The 20,027-nt window shown below is 40.5% G+C and overlaps 1 protein-coding gene across 1 annotated transcript; it reads right to left on the bottom strand.

Annotated features, from left to right (window-relative positions):
* Nucleotides 1-2,767: 2,767 nt before the first annotated feature.
* On the bottom strand, nucleotides 2,768-19,145 carry podn (podocan). Its single transcript, XM_028588384.1, is given in 12 exon segments — nucleotides 2,768-3,562; nucleotides 7,848-7,996; nucleotides 8,770-9,213; nucleotides 9,426-9,473; nucleotides 9,475-9,640; nucleotides 9,848-9,963; nucleotides 11,591-11,747; nucleotides 11,839-11,948; nucleotides 13,166-13,230; nucleotides 14,912-15,005; nucleotides 15,147-15,440; nucleotides 18,925-19,145. Coding segments are annotated over 11 exon segments (1,764 nt in total). The 5' UTR covers nucleotides 15,423-15,440; nucleotides 18,925-19,145; the 3' UTR covers nucleotides 2,768-3,423.
* Between the last annotated feature and the right edge of the window lie 882 nt (nucleotides 19,146-20,027).

The raw sequence follows: 20,027 nt of genomic DNA, 5'->3' as shown, positions 1-20,027 counted from the left end.
AAAACAACCTTTGAACGTACACATGTTCCACTCAAACAAGTTCCATCCTGAGGCTGTTTTGCAGAGGCACCATTGCTCCGTCTGGTGATTGGTTTAAAGAAATGCCAATAAACCACAGCATGTTTTTCTCCCATCCTGGAATGCTGTGTGGTCTCGCCAGACCCTCCTCTGCAGCGCTGTGGGGAAGGTCTGACAATGTAAGACTACAAAAGGAGTGACTCACGTGCACTAACAAGCACACACGGCCTGCCCGGCTACTATTTCAATTCAATTACATTTTATTTATAGTATCAAATCATAACAAGAGTTATCTCAGGACAATTTAGAGATAGAGTAGGTCTAGACCACACTCTATAATTTACAAAGACCCAACAATTTCAAACCTCAGTGATCAGAAAAACTTATTTTAGGACCTCGGACAGACCCAGGCTCTTGGTAGGTGGTGTGTGATGGTGATGGTTGGGGGTGTGATAAACAGTGGCAATAATAGTCACAATAAAGATAATGGAACAATGACCAATAGTAAAGTAGTAGTTCATGGCATAGCAGGGCACTGCAGGGTGTTACAGGATGTAGCAGGGCGTAGCAGGGGGCGTAGCAGGACGTAGCAGTGCACTGCAGAGCGTAGCAGGGTGTAACAGGGCATAGCAGGGAACGGAGCAGGACCACCAGGACAGCTGCAACCATGATTTAGGTGCCACCCTGCCAAGGAAACAAAAAACATAAGGACTCCGGGGAATAAGCCAGAGCCCAGAGCTAAATTAGTAACAAGCATTTCTGGGACTAGGATGCACACAGATGGAAAGAGAGAGGAGAGAGAAGCTCAGTGTGTCATAGGAAGTCCCCCGGCAGTCTATAACTAAACAGCATAATTAAGGGAGACAGGTTAGAACTCTCCCCTGCCAGATCGGGCTGTACTGGCCTGCCTCCCTCTACTTTGATTATATAATTGATTATATGGTAGATTAATCTGACGACTATGAAGAGAAGGGGGGCTGCGTCTGCAGACACACACCCTGCCCTGCCGGTTTGGCTGAATGCTGCAACTCCTCACTCCCTAAATATAAGCTTTATCGAAGAGGAGAGTTTTAAGTTTACTCTTAAATGTGGTGACGGTGTCTGCCTCCCGGACCCAGACTGGGAGCTGGTTCCACAGGAGAGGAGACTGACAGCTGAAGGCTCTCGCTCCCATTCTACATTTAGAGACTCTAGGAACCACAAGTAACTCTGCATTCTGGGAGAGCAGTGCTCTAGTGGGACAATAAGGTACTATGAGCTCTTCGAGCTAGTTAGGTCAGGAGAAGGATTTTAAATTCAATCCTGGATTTTATAGGAAGCCAATGCAGAAAAGCTAATACAGGGGAAATATGATCTTTTTTCTTAGTTCTTGTCAGAACACGCGCTGCAGCATTCTGGATCAGCTGGAGAGTCTTAAGGGACTTATTTGGGCAACCTGATAGTAAGGAATTACAGTAGTCCAGCCTGGAAGTAATGAACGCATGGACTAGTTTTTCAGCATTGTTTTGAGACAGGATGTGCTTAATTTTGGCAATGTTATGAAGATGAAAAAAGGCTGTTCTTGAGGTTTGTTTTAAGTGGGTGTTAAAGGATATATCCTGATCAAAAATAACTCCTAGATTTCTGACAGTAGTGCTGGAGGCCAGGGCAATACCATCCAGAGTAACTTAGTGATGAGTAATAGTATGATCTGGCATTTCTGAAGGCCTTCCTATTGGTTTTCAGACTGTCTTGTCAATCTAAACGAGATTCTTCCAGTTTGGTGGAACGCCATTTACTTTCAAGTTTTCGCGAGATTTGTTTTAATTTGCGAGTTTGGGAGTTATACCAAGGTGCTAGTTTCCTTTGCTTCATCATCTTCTTTTTGAGGGGAGCAACAGAGTCTAAAGTTGTCCATAGGCAGGCCGTAGCACTGTCTACAAATTAGCAATTTGGGAGGGACTAAAGTTAACATAAGAGTCCTCTGTTATATTAAAGCACAACATTGAGTTAAATGCTGTTGGAATATCTTCCTTTAATTTAGCTATAGCACTCTCAGATAGGCATCTAGTGTAGAAGCTTTTATCTAATTTCGTATAGTCGGGTAGTAAGAATTTGAAAGTTATTAAAAAATGGTCTGATAATAAAGAATTCTGCGGAAATACTATTAAATCTTCAATTTCGATGCCATATGCCAGCACAAGGTTGAGGGTGTGGTTAAAAAAAAGTGATTGGCCTTATGCACACTCAGACTAAAACCAATTGAACCTAGTAGTGAGTTGAAAGCAATACTAAGGTTATTGCTGTCAACGTCCACATGGATATTAAAATTGTCTGATTTAAGGACTACAAATGATAAAAACTCTGAGAATTCAAATAAAAATTCAGAATATGGACCTGGAGCTTGGTAAACAACAACAAATATAATTGGCTGTAATGGTTTTCATGTTGGATGTTGAAGATTAAGAACAAGGCTTTCAAACAAGTTATAATTTAGTTTAGGTTTAGGATTAATTAACAGGCTTGAATCAAATATGGCTGAAACTCCCACTCCTTGGCCTGAGCCTCTATGAATTTGAGTATTATTATGACTGGGAGGAGTGGCTTCATTTAGACTGACATATTCTTCATGGCACAGCCATGTTTCGGTAAGACAGAATAGATCAATTTGATTATCTGATACCAAATCTTCTACTAACACTGCTTTAGAAGACAGAGATCTAATATGCAATAGTCCACATCTAATTTTCCTATTCTGTTCTATCATTGCAGTGGTAGTTTTAATTCCAATTAAGTTGTATAGCCCCTCTTTTGTTTACCTTTGATTTAACCGATCTGAGTCGGGGGACAGACACCGTGGTTATGGGACTATGAGTGGGCAACTGCTCCAACGGAAGCACAGAGGAGCACGTAGCACTGCACCTCTGATTACTAATATCAAACTTGGGTTAAAATTGAATAAAAAACAGCTGCTATAATAATATTTTGAATGTCATTTAGCCCATTTAAGGATTGTTGAACTTTAAAGCTTTTCAAATGTGAGGTTTTGTTTTTTTGTAATTTTTTCTTTTCTCTACAAATGAAATGAGATTTTTGAATTGTTGATCCGACAACATTAACTGCTTAAATGTATGGTTCTGCAACATTTACATGGAAAAATTCAGTTTGACTTCTGTGAATGTATTTTTTAAAATAAAGCACAAAAACACAATTATAAGACATATTAAGCGTGTAAAGATATGCTATACTAACCAGCCCAAAAATGGAACTAAAGTAACTTCATCTGGTATCCTGCACCAGAAATATGTAACTCTGCCACTCAGCACAATACAATAATGGGCCTGGAAGATGACATTCACAGGTTCATTCCATTTTAAAAGCGTATTCTTTCCTTGACACAATGCAGTCCAATGCATTAAGCACAAATTATGTTTCCTGTTCCTCCTCCATCTCTTCTCTTTTAAAGGGGAGGTCAGTGTTTCCTGTGCCGATGTCCAACACCTGCAAGTTGGACAGGTGTGCTAAAGAGCTCTCGTCCACAGAGTCCACAGACAGGCGGTTAAACCTGAAAAAGTAAAAAAAAGAAGCAGGTGTGACGTGTTTATCCTTACTTGACAGTTGATGAAAATAGGAAGTTGTTATGAAACAATCCAATCACGATTGTTCCGTGGTTTGTATCCTATCATCTACTAGGCTTGACCTTTGTGAGTTGATTCTGAAGGCAGTTATGAGCTTGGAGATAAAAGTGACATGAAGCAAGGTTTAAAAGATTAATGAGAAACATAAGGATATATACATTTTCTAACAATTGCTCGCAGATACATTTCTGTTTTAATAATACCAATTAAAACAGACGAGAGAGGCTTTGTTCAGAGTTTTCGCAGAATGGAATGTAGTCACAACAGCATTTAATGACCTTTCAGAGGCTAAAAGCAAAAATCCTGTCGAGCAACAGAGATAGTTAACACCAAGGTTACAATGTAACAAAGCGTTCTCTATCATATCGAGACTATCTCTCCACCGTCACATATTCCATATGTACGGGGAACTCTTTAAAGGGGTGATAGAATGCAAAACCGATTTTACCTTAGTCATAGATGAATAACAACAGTTTGGTGGGTTAATAGGACATACATAGAACCTCAAAATCCCATTGACACCTCTTTCCTCTGCAAATCTCACAATTTGAAACTGCCTCTGAAAACAGGCAAATCTCAACGAGTCACCAAGTTGACGTTAACTCAGTGACTCCCCCTTATTTGGCTCTAGTCTCTATCTTTGTCACGCCCCAACATTTACATATGTTACACCAATGATCTGAGATCAGGTAGTCTTCTGAATAGGTCGCACAGATCTCAGAAATTGTATACATTGTTCATCTGCTATTTTATCACTAAATTCATTTCAGAGACTTTATTATGCAAGAAATCAACTATGTAGAGGTCAAATATGGGCAGTTTTCTGAAAATTGATGGCTAATTGCAAATTTTGTCCGACTGCGTGTCAGAGTTCAGTGGCCGGTGCTGCCTGGGTTGCTGCCTCGCCACTCAGGCTGTCTTCCTTCACAGACCCCGGCCTGCTGTGAGATAGATGGAGCTCAGTCACAGCGCACGGTGCTCCATACCCACGCAAAGTCACTGTTTCTCGGTTAATGGACTACCAAACGCCGCTGCCCTGACAGAGCTCCAGGGCCTGCAGCTCCCCTCTTCCTGCTAAATGGCCGGTGTAAGCACGGTCAGTGAGCTTGTTACGCCTGCAATCTCTTACCACAGGTTCCAGTTAATCTTATAATGGATATGTGTGTTGAGTTATTTAAACAAACGATCGGGGAAATAAACACCTCTTGTCCGCGAGTCTCATTGATAGAGCCCGTGGCTAGATCGGACAAAAGTGTTAGCTAAGCTTTGTAAGACCTTGGGGTAGCTGTAATATAAGTGGTGTGACGAAATTCAAACTGTAAATATACTGTAGTTATGCCGAAAGTGTAGCTAGCTAACTAGCCGCGATCTGTACACATAGCTAGGATTGAAGGGACACTAGCAGCTAACGAAACCCCTATAATTCACATAAATGCATTAAATTGAAATTTGACACAATTGTTAGCTTTATAAGACCTTGAGGTAGCTGTAATATAAGTAGCGTGACAAAATTCAAACTGTAAATATACTCTAGTTATGCCGAAAGTGTAGCTAGCTAACTAGCCATGACCTGCACACATAGCTAGGATTGGAGGGACACTAGCAGCTAACGAAACCTCTATTATTCACATAAATGCATTAAATTGAAATCAGACACAATTGTTAACTTTATAAGACCTTGTGGTAGCTGTAATATAAGTGGCGTGACAAATTTCAAACTGTAAATATACTGTAGTTATGCTGGCAGCTGGCAGCCGGCCAGCTCCGTGGAGCTCCGCGGAGCCCCAAGCCCTGTTAGTCCAGTAACCGAGAACCGGTGACTTTCACTGGGTATGGAGCTTGCCGCAAATTAGCAATTAGCCATACATTTTCGTGAAACTGCCCATATTTGAGCTTTATATAGTTGATTTCTTGCATAAAAGTCTCAAAAGTGAATTTAATAACGAAATAGCAGACAAACAATAAGCAGTGTCTGAAATATGAGACCTGCTGTCTCATCTCCAATGTATTTGTATGTGGTTCGCTCAAACCAATCAGCACGCAGCTCATCTAAATATTCATGAGCATACCATATTTGGAATAAAAACTCTTGTTACAAATAGGGCCATATTCACAGGGTAGTTAAGGGCCCATAAAATAGCCAAAGTTTTGGCTATTTCCACATGTCGTACTTTAACGAACTCCTCCTAGAGATTTCATCCGATCAACTTCAAACTCGGTCTGTGCCACCTTAAGATGTTATAGATAAAAATTTGTTAAAAGAAAAACTTTTCGTCATAGGGCGTGGCCGTGGCGGGGACAGTCATAGCGCCCCCTAGTGGCAACAGGAAGTAGGCCTAAAAGTCAAGGTGCTATACTTTAACAAACTCCTCCTAGAGATTTCATCCAATGGACTTCAAACTTGGTATGTACCATCCCACCACCTTAACAATGAAAATTTATTAAAAGAAAAACTTTTCGTTAGACGGTGTGGGCGTGGCGGCCATGTTGAGTGTTTAGCGATGAACAAAGAAGTTGTTGTAACTTGAATGTACATTGTCGTATCTGACCGAAATTTCTCACGATTGACAAGGGTCCAGGCCTGAGGACACCTACAGGCCAAAATAGAATTTTGGTCATAGCGCCCCCCGCAGGCACCAGGAAATCTGCCTTATATGACAAACATCATCCGATTTACATGAAACTTATAATGTGTGGTCTACATGTGATACTGAGCCACCCCCTATAATATGATCACGCCCACTTGATCAGGCCACGCCCCCTTTCATAACATTTGAACCGTTTCAGGTAGAGTCTTGTGTGAGGTGTCATTGAACTCAGCAGAGAGTTCCTTATTCATTGGTGATGGTTTTTCCCACCCCCTATGCTTAAGCCACGCCCTCTTTCATAACATTTAAACTGTTTAAGTTATACCCTTGTGTGAGGTATCATTGAACTCAGCAGAGACTTCATTCTTCATTGGTGATGGTTAGACCACCCCCCAAGCTTTAGCCATGCCTCCTTTTATAACTAATGACCTGTTTGATGTAGACCCTTGAGTTAGGTATCATTGAACTCAGCAGAGAGTTCCTTCTTCATTGATGATGGTTTGAACCGCCTCCTATGCTTTAGCCACGCCCCTTTTCACAGCTAATGAACCGTATGACGTAGAGTCTTGTGTGAGGTATCGTTTAACTCAGCGGGGAGTTGCCTTTTCATTGTTGATGATTTGCGGTGTCTGAGGTCCGCGCAAATGCACGGTCGCAAATGCACGGTCGCAAATGCACGGTCGCAAGGAGCGGCGTCCGCTGGTAACCCCGACGCGCGCAAGGCGCGAGGGCCCGTCCATCGCTGCTCAAAGCTTTAATGACTGTTTGAGTTTGAGAGCAAGGTTTTGAGGGAAATTATTACAAAATGTAAACGTAAAATGTATGAGAAATGCTCTCAAATTGAAAGAATGCGCTCTTGAATAAAGAAAGGAATAAACTCCATATAAAGATAGCTATGCATCAAATCCGTTTCTGTAATTTTAGCTTTTCTAATATTAAAATAATTTAAATTGCAAATTTGAATATCTTTAATGAATTTTGTTAAATATGTGATTTGAGTCAACACTTTCTTCTCAATGAAATTACAAAGTCTACCCATAATGTTTCTCATAAAAGTATCAAATCACCTGTTAAAAGACACCAGAATACAGAAAATTACATTTACTCTCTTCAAAATGTTGTGATTCTCTGAGACCGAGACAAGACAGAGTAAAAATAAGTACTACAACACGCAAGTGTCGCAGGCCGGGTTGAGAGTGTAAACAAAGAGAGAGGGCTAACGGCTAGGCTAAAGCTAACTCCTTATCGGATATTACTACACAGCGTTTTTCAAAATGGATGAACTGCGGCTGCAGATCACTGATTGGATTATGGACTGCAACATCATGATTTTCACGGAAAGAACATGGTAAGAACAGCTGGCATTTGCAATTTTGCATTGCTGCCTTCTGGAACTAGTCCATTAATGTAACATGACAATTCTGTCTGATACATGGGAAAATCTATAAGTTTTGTAGGGTTTATTATTGGAAGTTGTGAATTGGTTCAGAATCTAAGAAGATAGAAATCACAATTTATACATGAAACGATTTTTTTCTAACACCTCTAATTACCAGTAACATGACTATTAAGTCTAATATCTACAACCTCCTGATTGATAAGAAATGGTTTATGTGTCTCTTACCTGAGGAAGATGCCTTTGATATTTGGAGTGCCTTCAAATGCTAAAGCAGGAACACTAGAGATGTGGTTACTTTGCAGGTAAAGGTACTCCAGAGACTCAGGCAGGTCAGAGGGAATGTGTGACAGCTGGTTGCCAGACAGATCCAGCGTCTAAAATTACAAGGTCCACAATGAAAAAATAACATTTTCAGTGATCTATGTGATAAATGGTTGTAAACTGAGAAGACTTATACAAAAATATGCTTTCTATTTTTAACTAATATCCTTTTTCACTGCAGGAACAAATCTAAACCATTGCCATAGGTTCTGCTTTTGCTTCCACAGTTTTTTGTCTGCTTTGGGTGCAAGTATTACAAACTCACTTCAGTACTTTGAGAAATATCTGTGTGGCTGGTTAATTGACTCACTTGCAGTAACTGTATATGCTGAGATTGTTTAGCACTGCAAACCTGCACACTCTCCTCGACCTGAATTGACTCGGATGCTTGTGAATCCAGCTCCACTACATACTCGCTGCATTTGGCACTTCCTGTACATGCTACACTTCTGCCCATACTAAAAAAAACAGAGGAAGGATAATGAAGCATAAATTACTTTACTTCCACGTAATACCAATACATCCTTTTAGTGTGCCCTCTACTCTTGTGGCCATAAGGTGGCCTAAAACCGCTAATACTCAAGAACATTTGATATATTTCGAGGTCCAAGTAAATACAAAGGTAACATAACACTTCCTGGCAATAGAATATATGCATACATATATCTGAAATGATTTGTAAAACACATTGGAAGTGCAAGGAAGAACCCCATAGTAAAGAATCACAAGAGTCCAGGTTGCAAGTTCCTGCATTGGACAAGAGTGACACAACCTGCAGTGACAAAATCTTGCAGTAATATCGTTTCTTCCTCCCCCAACCACTCACTGTGAGCGCACTGAGCTCCATCCAGGCTCCCTGGTAGGCTGAATTCAATTTCAGCTGGTTGTCGCTCAAGATGAGCTTTCGTAGCTTCTCCATGCCCATCAGTGCACCTTCTGGTATGGAGTTCAAGTGGTTGTTCTTGATTTCAAGCACCTGCAGGCTGCGTGGAAGGCCAAGGGGCATCAAATGAAGGCTGTTCCCTGAAAGATCCAGGGTTTCCAGAACACGCAGCTTCCTGAACGCTTCACGGTGCAGCTTGGGGCTTGTCAGCTTGTTGTAGCTGAGGTTGAGTTCAGTCAGGGTGTACAGCAGGGCCAGGTCGTTACGGCCAATTTCAGTAATAAGGTTGTGTAGCATCATTAGCGTCTTGGCCCTCTTAGGCAAGCCCCTGGGAATCCGCTCTAGCAAGTTGTTGTACATGTGAAGAGTGTGCAATTTTTTCAAGCCCTATTGAAAATGCAAATGTGTTATGCAGAAGGTCAAATTTGTCAGATGCTGACAGAAAAGCAGTTCATGATATGCAGAACATATAATCTCTTCCATTCTGTTCCTACAAGAGTTATGGTTAATTAAAATACAATCTGAAATGTCCAAGTTTTTACACAACTCAGCTATCATGTAAAAGATCCAAAATAATATGAAATTTAAAAGAAATATACCTGGAAGGCAGTCGGGTGGATGGAACGTGAGCGCAGCTTGTTATTGTTGAAGAAGCAGGTACTCAAGGTTTCGGACAGAAGTTAGAGCGTCTCCAGGGATGCTACGGATGGAGTTCTTCTCCAGGTGTAGCAGCACTAGATTGCGAGGCAGACCCTTGGGTACGACGCTCAGGTTGTTATTTGACAAGTCTAGATACTCCAGGCTGCTCAGTTGGCTGCCAGGGGAGGAGGAGAGAAAGTCATCAGATCAGTTCTGTCTGATTTTTGTCTGATGCTGCAACACAATAATTCCTATAGTCTTTGTTAAGTGATGCTCTTGTCGTGTACACACTTAAAAACACATAAATCAAGGATTTTCTTCTTTAACACTTGGCAATAGCATCAATTTGTTAGAATATGTTAACCCCTGGGGGTTTGTCCACCTGAAAGTTTCATTGTCCATGCCCTCATTGCTGATAAGGTTGTTCTGGAGATACAGCTCTCTGAGGTTTGGTAAGTTGTCAAAGGCCCCCACTGGGATTTTCTCCAGCTTGTTACTCTGTAATAATTTACCATAATTATGAATATGAAGAAACAAGATGTATATCATTCACCAGAGCATGTCAGCGGAGCACAAGCAAGAGGGGAGCGCGAGGATTTCTGATGGAGGGCAGATCAAATTTTCAAAATGTTGTGGCTTCACCTTATTTCCTGCTCCAATTTTGCTCCAGTACCTCTGGTACCATGAGTTCAAAGCATGCCCGAGCCCTATGTTACTGCAGCACAATCCATGCAGATGGACGGTGCCTGCCCTGCCTCCACGACCACTAGCGAACGTGTCATCCGACTGATTTTTTGCTGGCGGACAGGCCTGGATTGGCTAATTGGGAGCACTGGGAGAATTCCCTGTGGGCCAGTCTGTATTTTTTGTCATATTGGAGGCTTTTCCGATACTGGTATCGGTATTGGAAGATCTCTATTATGAATCAAACTTTTTCTTGTAGCTCCTTAGCAGCAGCCACTAGTCCAGTCAAAGAATTAGAACTAACATTAATGAAGAGTATGGTGTAGACCTGCTCTATATGAAAAATTCCCTTTGATAATTAATGATGCCAGATGATTCAGCACTACATTAATGAATATGACTTGACTTTATCAGAAAGCTTTGTAAAAAAGAGATTTGTGCTGAGAATTATGATAATTTTTTAAAATTTGATTTAGTGTCAGAAGCAGAGTCAGTAGTGTGCGAGGGATATATGCTGACAGTGTGGAACGCACATCTACTGCAAGCTTTTGTAACACAGTGTGGGAACAAGCAAACATGATCATATTAGTTACAATATAATCACTTTCTATGCCCAAATGTTGTGCTAGTGACCCATTATGCCTTTTATCCTCGAATGTACTGTAGGATAGTAAAAATGCTATATACTATATAATAGTGTATAAGCCCACGATTGAAAGGGAACAGGATGAAAGTAATATGAAATCTTATACAAAGTAAAAACATAGATGATGGTGTCATTAGAAAGTGCATTAGTATTTTATGTTATTCTTTGTCTTTTTATTTTGTATTTTTATTTATTCTTTTATTTCCTTTTAAGGTTTGGATATCTGTGAACACGTATGTGTATTAGATTCTGATATTGTTGAACATCATTGTGTTGTGTTATTAAGATGTTGTTAACATCTACATTGCGAAGCAACACTTACTGTGGTTGCACTTAATTGGAAATGATGATATTTTACAACAATATAACTACAAGGCTGTAGCGAACAGTGCGCTATTGCAGACTTATATACTATAGTTTTAATTACATTATTTTAATATAGTCAGTCGTGAAGTAAAGTGGGCCGGTCTACGGCATGAAACTCCAGGGCTGAAAATTACTGTCCCACTCCAGACCTGATGGCGGAGCTCTGGGTATAAAGGTGGGCGCCATTTATCTGATAAATACTACGCACCTTTTTTATTTTCTTCTTTTTTTTGGAGTGACCAGTAAGTAAATTTAGTGGAGTGAGGTGAAATCTGAGTTGAGCACAGAGCGATATTGAGGAGGGCAGCCTGGGGAGCGGAGGGAACAAACAACTCTGTGAGCAAGGAGCAACAATTCTCCCCGCTCCACTCCACTTACATGCTCTGTCATCCACCTAACTGCTAACTGCAAACTTAACAGGTGCTGGACCTTGAGATGAAGACGATAAAGGCTGGAGGGCAGGTTCCTCGGGACAACTCCCAAGCAGTTGCTGGACATGGTTAGGATCTCCAGGTTGTCAGAACCATTGAACGCATGATCAGGAAGCCCTGCGTCACTCAGCTTGTTGTTATGGAGATACACAGACCTGGGAGCCATGATCAAGGGACATTGCCACGTGTAAATGAACATGATTTCAGGAACAAGTGGTAAATTTACACAAACACACACATTCCTACCTCAGTTTTGGTTTATGGCCAAATGTATATAGGTAAATCCTTGTGAGCTTATTGGCAGCAAAATCAGCACTAACCAAAGAGGGTGGTAGGACTTTTGGTGCTGAGGTGAGCTGCAAGCACGACAAAAGAAGCAAGACAGGACATTGTTACTGTAGAGATGGCAATGTCCACCAGTCGTTTGGTTGATAAGTCTACCGCATCAGTCTTAAGTGTATTCTCTCAACCAATATTGGAAAATTTCCAAGAAATTTTGTACAGAAATTCATGGTGCCCGGATGATATTTTCTAATGACTTTTGTGACTTTACATCTTGTTCCACCAGCAGGTCAATGTTTGTAGAGTAACTTATCGAGTGAAACTCTTTTAATTTTAAATACTGATCCACTGTCTTTTCATCTAGTCACATCAGGTAAAACTTTCAATTTATAATTAACTTTGACCAAATTCCTGCAAAACTAACGACATTCTCATCCTCAGCTGACTCAGCTGAGCTGTGTTAAATGCTAATTAGGGAACATTAGCATGCCAGTACATGAAAATAAGATGGTAACCCTGGTAAACATCAGCATGTTAAAATTGTCATTGGGTGGCTGTAAACTAGTAATCTTGTTTTTAACCATGTATGATCACACACTTCCCAAAACATTAATCAAGTAGTTTTAGTTGCCCCATAGAGGTGGCAGAAAAAACACAAATATGAATGCTTATCTGAATTTTTGTGATGGGCATATGGTTGTTTTAGAAGGCAATGACAAACTACCTATATTGTGGTTTAAGTATGAAAACTTGTTGGATTTTCATTTCTGTCCTCCCTAAAGAAGTGGGCACTGCTGTATGGAAAGCTGTGTACCCCTTTAAATAAGCAAGGTTTTCTTCACTTTTGTGACTCCTACCAGAATGAGCGCTATTGTACAAATAGCAAATCTGAGAAACACTGGTGAGATTACATGTTCATTTAGAGCTCTCTCCTTTATAACATTGATTAAAGCAGAATGGGTGTCTTTGAGGCTTACTGAGCACTTAAAACCCTCTATTCTTCCTGTATCCTGTTTGCCTGAAGGCACAAACAAATGTGTCCATCCTTTCTGTGTCACTTTGTGTCCAAAAGCGTCAGTAACATTTTAGCTCTTACCAGCTGGCACTGCCATACTGGGAGTGATTACAAGCATAAGCTTGCATAGTGTATGAGATGAGACTGCCACCTCTTTCTCTGCCAGCTGGCATTATGTTAGTGTATAGAATAGAGTAAAATGATTGTGAGATGGATACAGAAAAGATAAAGTAGCATTGAGAATCAACATATGAAAGTCTGGTGTGTGTGACTCACCTTGTTATTTGCCAAGTATAAATAATTCAGCTGTTCAAGCATCTCAAAGCCTTCATCTTCAAGGCCTATAAAGAGAAAAATTAATCAATTTACCTTCCATCACAAACCGATAAACAAGTATACACTGTTAGTAGTTTAGTTTTCATCAGGCTACACATCAAAGTCAGCTCAAAATTCTATTTATTTATTCTATTTTATTATTTAGAATGTATTTAACCAGAGTATTCTAGATCACATAGAGACAAATATCTCAGTCAAAGCATCCCCAACCTTATGTACCTTCCTCCAACTCCTTCAATCTAATTTTGAAAACATTGAAAGAGACCATCTCCCCTAGACCCAAAACAGATTGCAGCAAATTCCAAGCTGCAGGAGCAACATACCTAAAAGCCCTTTTTTCCATTTCAAGATGGACTTTGGGGACAGATAGCAGGAGTAAGTCTTGCGAATATGTCACGGAGCAGAGCCGGTAGCTTCCAGCATTTTTCAGATGGATGAATAGATATGAAGGAAACAACTTAAGAATTGTCTTATAAATAAACACATGCAGGCCAGGCGCCTGGTTAGCTCACCTGGTAGAGCGGGCCCCCATACATAGAGGTTTACTCCTTGACGCAGGAGCCGCGGGTTTGACTCCAACCTGCAGCCCTTTGTTGCATGTCATTCCCCTTCTCTCTCCCCTTTCAGGTCTAAGCTGTCCTATCCAAATAAAGGCCTAAAATGCCCCAAAATAATCTTAAAAAAAAAAAAACACATGCATGCCAGTGATTAAGTCTTCAGATGAACAAAGCCAGCCAACCACCCCAAGCATACAGCAATGATGAGGGAGGGCCTCAAGATTTATAATGAACCTCAATGCTCTATGCTATACAGTAACTAAGGAGTAAAGGCATTGAGAAGAAGCATGCATATATATAAAACATCACCATAGTCAATCACATAAGTAGCAGCACATTCTCCCTTTTGTATTAAAAGAAAAGCAAGACTTATTTCTGAAAAAAAACCCTGCATCAGCTTCAAGTCTGTGAATGTGATAATTGATTTCAATTAATTTGAAGGCATTTAAAAAAAAAACTGTGATGAAATTTCTTAAAGCTCCAATCAATCCTGTTTTAAAGTGCTCATATTATGCTTTTTCCCTTTCCTTTATTGTGTTATATACCTTTTGTGTGAGTCCACCCCAAAGGCACTTACATTCTCCAACAGAAAACACTGTTCACAAACTGCTCCAAACAGCTCTATTGTAGTCCAGCCTTTACTTCCGTGACGAACGTGCGTCACTTTGTAACACACGCCACATGCCTAGCTGCTAGTGTGGCACGCCCTCATACTCTGCTTCTGACTGGGTAGTAGTCCTTACCTAGCTACTGCGCATATGCGACTCCCAACAAAGATGAAATAGAAGTGTGATGCCTCACTCGGTAGCTAAAACAGAGAGCTCAACACACAAGGTGAAAAGACGAGCTGCAGCAATGTGCAGTACAACAACAACAACAAAAAATACAATTATAAACCTGAAAATGAGCATAATATGAGCACTTTAATGTAACATGTATCTGTATATTCATATGTTAGGCAATTATTTTTTCTTAAAATAGGCTAGTTGTGTTTTTTCTTAAAAACAAAACAAATATACAGCTTTAATTTGCATATTCTATATTATGCATATGCAAAAATAGAAAGGGGGGCAGCAATTGTATCAGGTTGGCTGTGGTCACCCCTTGGCGGCATCACGGCTGTAATTACCATCTGTGGTAAGCAAGTTGTTCTGAAGGTTGAGAGTCTCAAGCTGGTGCAGATGGGAAATGTGCTCCACTGTTATCTTCTCGATTTTGTTGTTCTGGCATCAGGGGACAAAACACAGAGAGTAAATACCATGGCAGGCGAGAGTTTGCACTGGTATCTCCCTAATTTTCTGAGCAGTATTACAAAATGTGGATGTGTATTACTATTTATGTGTGTGTGCAATTGTGTGAAAGACCTGAAGAGAGAGCTGGCGAGTTTTGTCAGATAGCTTGGCGGGGAACTCTGTGAGGTCAACTCCAGCACAGTCTACTGCCCCTTCGGCCGTACAGCTGCACTCTGGCGGACATTCAAGCGGCTCAGATTTCGTCACCACTGTTCCAGTGTCGGTCTCCTTTATTGGCTCTTCCTCCTCCTCTTCTTCTGGTTTAAAAGGGGCCTGGCAATGCACCAACATCCAGGCCAAGAGCAGCACACTCAGGGCCTGTAGGATGGAATGCTTGGGAAAGGCCATGGTTACTGCTCAGCTCTCCTGTTGCACAAGCACATGGACACTTGAGTTAAAAAAAATCTGATGAATCTGATGCTTTTTACATATTTCTGTGTTGTCTGAAATAAAATCACATGGTACCTTTACCACATTACTGTGCCCTCAGAAGCTGCAATTTAAACTGCATTTTTGTTTTACTACAAACAGAATTGCTGCGTAGAAAAGTGCCATTAGAGGTCACCATATGTGAGGTTTAAAGGGACATATTACGTTAATATTCAGGTTTCAGGTGTTACCGTCCCTGTCCTGTCTGTTATTTCAGCCGGGAACTAACTGTAACAGAGTATAGTAGCACGTTCTAACATGAAAAATGACCAATAAAGGCTTTTAAACCAAAAACTATTAAACTTGTTCTAGAAGGTATGGAGAAATTGTGGAGAAATTAACATCAGCAGCCAAGATTAGCCTACAGCTTTCCTTGGTGTGTAGCTAACATGTAGAACTATAATTACTGTAGGCTATAACAGAGTAGGGTATAACATAGCACTTTCTACTGTTCAAAAATCACCAATAAAGGCTTCTAAACCAAAAACTACACAATCGAACATGTTCCAGAATGTGATCCAAAATTAGCATGTAGCTACGTGTAGCAAGGATGTAATGTGAACACAAATGGAAACCATGAGGAGGCTGCAAGGCAGTCAGCCACAGCCAAGTGCCTACACAGGGTAAGGTAGGATAGAAGAGTCATTGGATTGGAGTCAAATGAATTGGAAGAACAAGGTCCTAGCTATCAATACACATATGTACTGCCAGTCATTAGATACCCAGCTGGTATAATAACCTGGCCAGAGGAAGAGATAGAGATAGGTTACTGATATCAAGACAAGAACGCTCCTCACCATGGAAGGTTTCACCCCAAGTCCAGCACGCTGAGACTATACACCAAGCGGAAGTAGGGTGGCCAAGGCCTATTTAGTGTCAAAGCAACTATCTAGGATAAAACAACAAAGATCCAGGAGTATATAAGGAAGATGGCCGCAAGTGATGACCTGCTAAGTGATGAGGAGGCAGGGGGAGGGGAGGAATCATCATGTAAGGACAAGGAGGGTATATTAAAAAAATGAAAATCTCCACTCGCTCCATCCTGGGTGGTCAAGCTTTGTCGTCTACCAGAAGCCTGGGAGCCTGAGGGTCCTGCGGAGTATCATAACGCACTGACAAACTAAGGCGACAGTTGCTGAAGGCCGACGGTCGCCTTCATGTGTCAGGACCTTACGATAGTTTGTGTGGTGTGTCCCACACTGTCGCAATTCATCTGATTGGCTGTTCAGCTTGAAAATGAGAGAGAGGAAAGCAAAACAAACAAAAGCAAACGCTATTTGTTGTGGGTATTCGGTTTCCCGACAAATAGATTACCGCCATCTGCTGGTATGGAGACTTATTTCCTCTCACTCAGGCGCAGAACATACGTGGTACTTGGCCATCGACTGTAGTCTGTGTGGTGTGTTTTAGTGCTAATATTTGACCAAGACAAAGGCGGCAAATTTAGGACCTAGGTGAAATAACTGTTTAGGGAAAACTGCTTGTTGTGTGTTCAGCTCTCAGTATGTTTGTAGCTTCTAATTGAATCTCTGGGGTTTGAAGTTTGGTTTCTGCTTTATTTTACAATTCATGTTTGCTTGAGTCATGTTAAGTTACTGCTGATAAAGAACATTTCCTGATTTTGCAGCTTCAAAATTAAAGAATTTAAATAACAAAATAATGGACGATTCTTGAAATGTCTCAACTATTGGATGGATTGTTATGAAATTTGGTGCAGAAATTCATGTTCCCCTCCAAATAAGTTTAGTGACCATCTAACATTTCAGTTTTTCCAAACTTTGGTTTACAATCAAATAGGCTACCTGCAAAACTAATGACATTCCTCAGCTGTACTTTTTGTTTACTGCTATTAGCAAATGTTAGAATGCTAACATGCTAAACTAACATGGTGAACATGGAAAACATTATACCTGCTTAACATCAACATGTTAGCATTTTGTATAGCGTCACTGTGGCTCTTGTTATTTTGAAGATCAGAGACCAGATCCATATCAGAAGTCTTATCCTTCCTATGAAAGCAACCGCTTCTCCGAATATTTTTTGAAGATACAGTTTATCAACCCCTGCTCTCAATTTATTAATCCCCCAGATTAGAAATTTGCTCGCACACTTTATCACATCAATATTTTTTTCTATAATATGGACCACCTGGGTCTGTAGGAGAAGCTGAGTAAAATTACTCAGATGACATCAGTGGAGTAATCTCAGGTTGGGCTTGAAACCTACAAATGTTTACACATAACAGAAAGCTTGTGTTATAAACTAGAGGGTTGGAGTTTAAAAGATGTGGGCAGGCAGGATGTAATGATGGACACTTTTGAGTGGTATTTTGGGAGGTTTAGATGTTGGAAGTTTGAATGAATGAAACCAAGTTGTCTTACTTCAAACTTGGTTTAATGACCATTGAGGATGCAACATGACAGAACAGCAGTTACTCACAACTGGAGCTACACTTCCAGCCAGCCTACAAAGTAACACGCATGCACCAGATTACTTACTACTATACAGCACCTGCAACAGCTCAACGTAGACTGTGAACAACATGTGGCGGATCTACATTAGGATCCAGGGTTTTTGGAACTTAACCCATAATAGAGACTAAAATTTTGGATATATTACCTCTCTTTCATCATTCCCTCTGTGCATTCTCTCTATTTTCCCCAACCAAATAGTAAATAACTGGAGTACCTCTTTAAAACAAGCAAAACACACATGTATCTGCTTACCACAATTTTATGTACAGTATGACTATGTACTGCACAAATTCATTTCAAATCTTTTTAATTCTCCAACACTGGTGTACCTCTGCCGGGCAATCAACTGGTGTACAGAAAAAAAACAGTATCATTACTTCTAAATAATGTATTTAATGGATAGAGAGTTTGCATTGTTTATGCACCAGGCCAACAATATAAGACAATGTTCATAGGGCACTCAATGCAGCTCTCAAGGCAAACGTCTAAAAGCCATCCATCAGACAAACCTTTTCTGTTTGCCGACAGTGACACACACACACACACACACACACACACACACACACACACACACACACACATACACAGAGAAAATACACAAAGCAGCATGCATACTGTACAACCACTGCAAATTAAAAATAAAAGCCTTTGCACTTTCACACACAATGTGGTAAATAAAAACAGCATAGCATCCAGGTGTCAGAGAGGAGTTAAAAAAGCCTCCACTAAGTCAACCGCACTCTCAGGTTACATTATAATTAGGAGGCTTGAATGGAGAATAGTATTTATTAGCAGAGATGCAGATTTTTTAAAAGTCATCATCTTGTTTTCATGCTCTTTCTCAGCTGAGCAGAGTCGTAACATGGTTTTACCGCACTGTTTAGTCTGGATCGTCTAAAATAAACATGCCATATAGTCATGCATGGATGAATGACGGTGACACTTACAGCTCGGTCTAAGGTCCACATAACATAACAGCCACCCATAAAATATGCAATAGTAAAGTCTGCAAAAACAGTGTTCTGGTCTACTACTTTACCCTGTCTGACCACCGTTTGCTGAAACGCAGTGCAGTCTGACGTCCAAACACAGGCTGTCCCATAGCAGGCAAGGAGTCACACAGCCACACCAGATATCATCCAGATGTGAGAGAGAGAGAGAGCGAGTAGGAGTGGTAGAGGGAAAGTTAAGAGAAAGAAAGGAAGGGGAACAGGCAAGGGTAAAAGGAAGGGAGTGAACAACAGCTCTGACCTAAATGGGAGCCAAAAACAACTTATTTTCTCATATTTCTTCTCTGAGAATTTATTTTCTTCCTCTCAATGTTGTAGTTACAGTTTTAGTGCAAAACGTTTGTTCTCTAGATTCAACAAAAACTTTTCAATCTCACATAGTTGAAGTGAGATTATAATCATAAACTTGGGATAGGAGGCCTGATCACTTCAAATAGATCTGGTGCGTACCTATCTTGGATTAAACAGTTTAAAACATAGTCTTGTTCTCCAATGTACAAAAAGGAGATTATTGATGATGAGCTGAAAAAAATATGTGCCTCTTTTTGTTGACATTTTCTAACTTTAATTTGGGGAATGATGATGAGATGACAGATGAGTTGTTCTAAATATCCCAGTAATAAATCAAAAAGTGGAAAAGTAGTCTTCCAAAAAGGGGCGACAGGATATGATCTAATGTCCCACGTGTTTCTGGATTAGGCCTCTTCTGCAACAAGCCCACCTCCGATTAGGCCCAGTGTGTGAACATCTGCTACCATTATGATGCATCAGCATAGTTCACTTAAAATGTTCATGCCGAAAAGTTTTGCGGGGATTCATCACCATGGGTAGTCAAAATATGCTTCAACAAAATATGTATTTGTTTTTGTCTGTTTTATTTTCTTGCTTTCACATCTCAAGTCTTATTAAAAAATATATTTTAAAGGGGTGATAGAATGATTATATAGGGTATTTCACACTGTTCCTTAAGGTCTCCTAATAGGGTATGTAACACTGGTTGGGCTGAAAATTAACTACCCTGTGAATATGGCCCTATTTGT

The sequence above is a fragment of the Perca flavescens genome, chromosome 9 (genome assembly GCF_004354835.1).
Source record: "Perca flavescens isolate YP-PL-M2 chromosome 9, PFLA_1.0, whole genome shotgun sequence".
NCBI lineage: Eukaryota > Metazoa > Chordata > Actinopteri > Perciformes > Percidae > Perca > Perca flavescens.
Note: the sequence above shows the minus strand (reverse complement) of the source record. Positions and strands in the feature narration are given on the sequence as shown.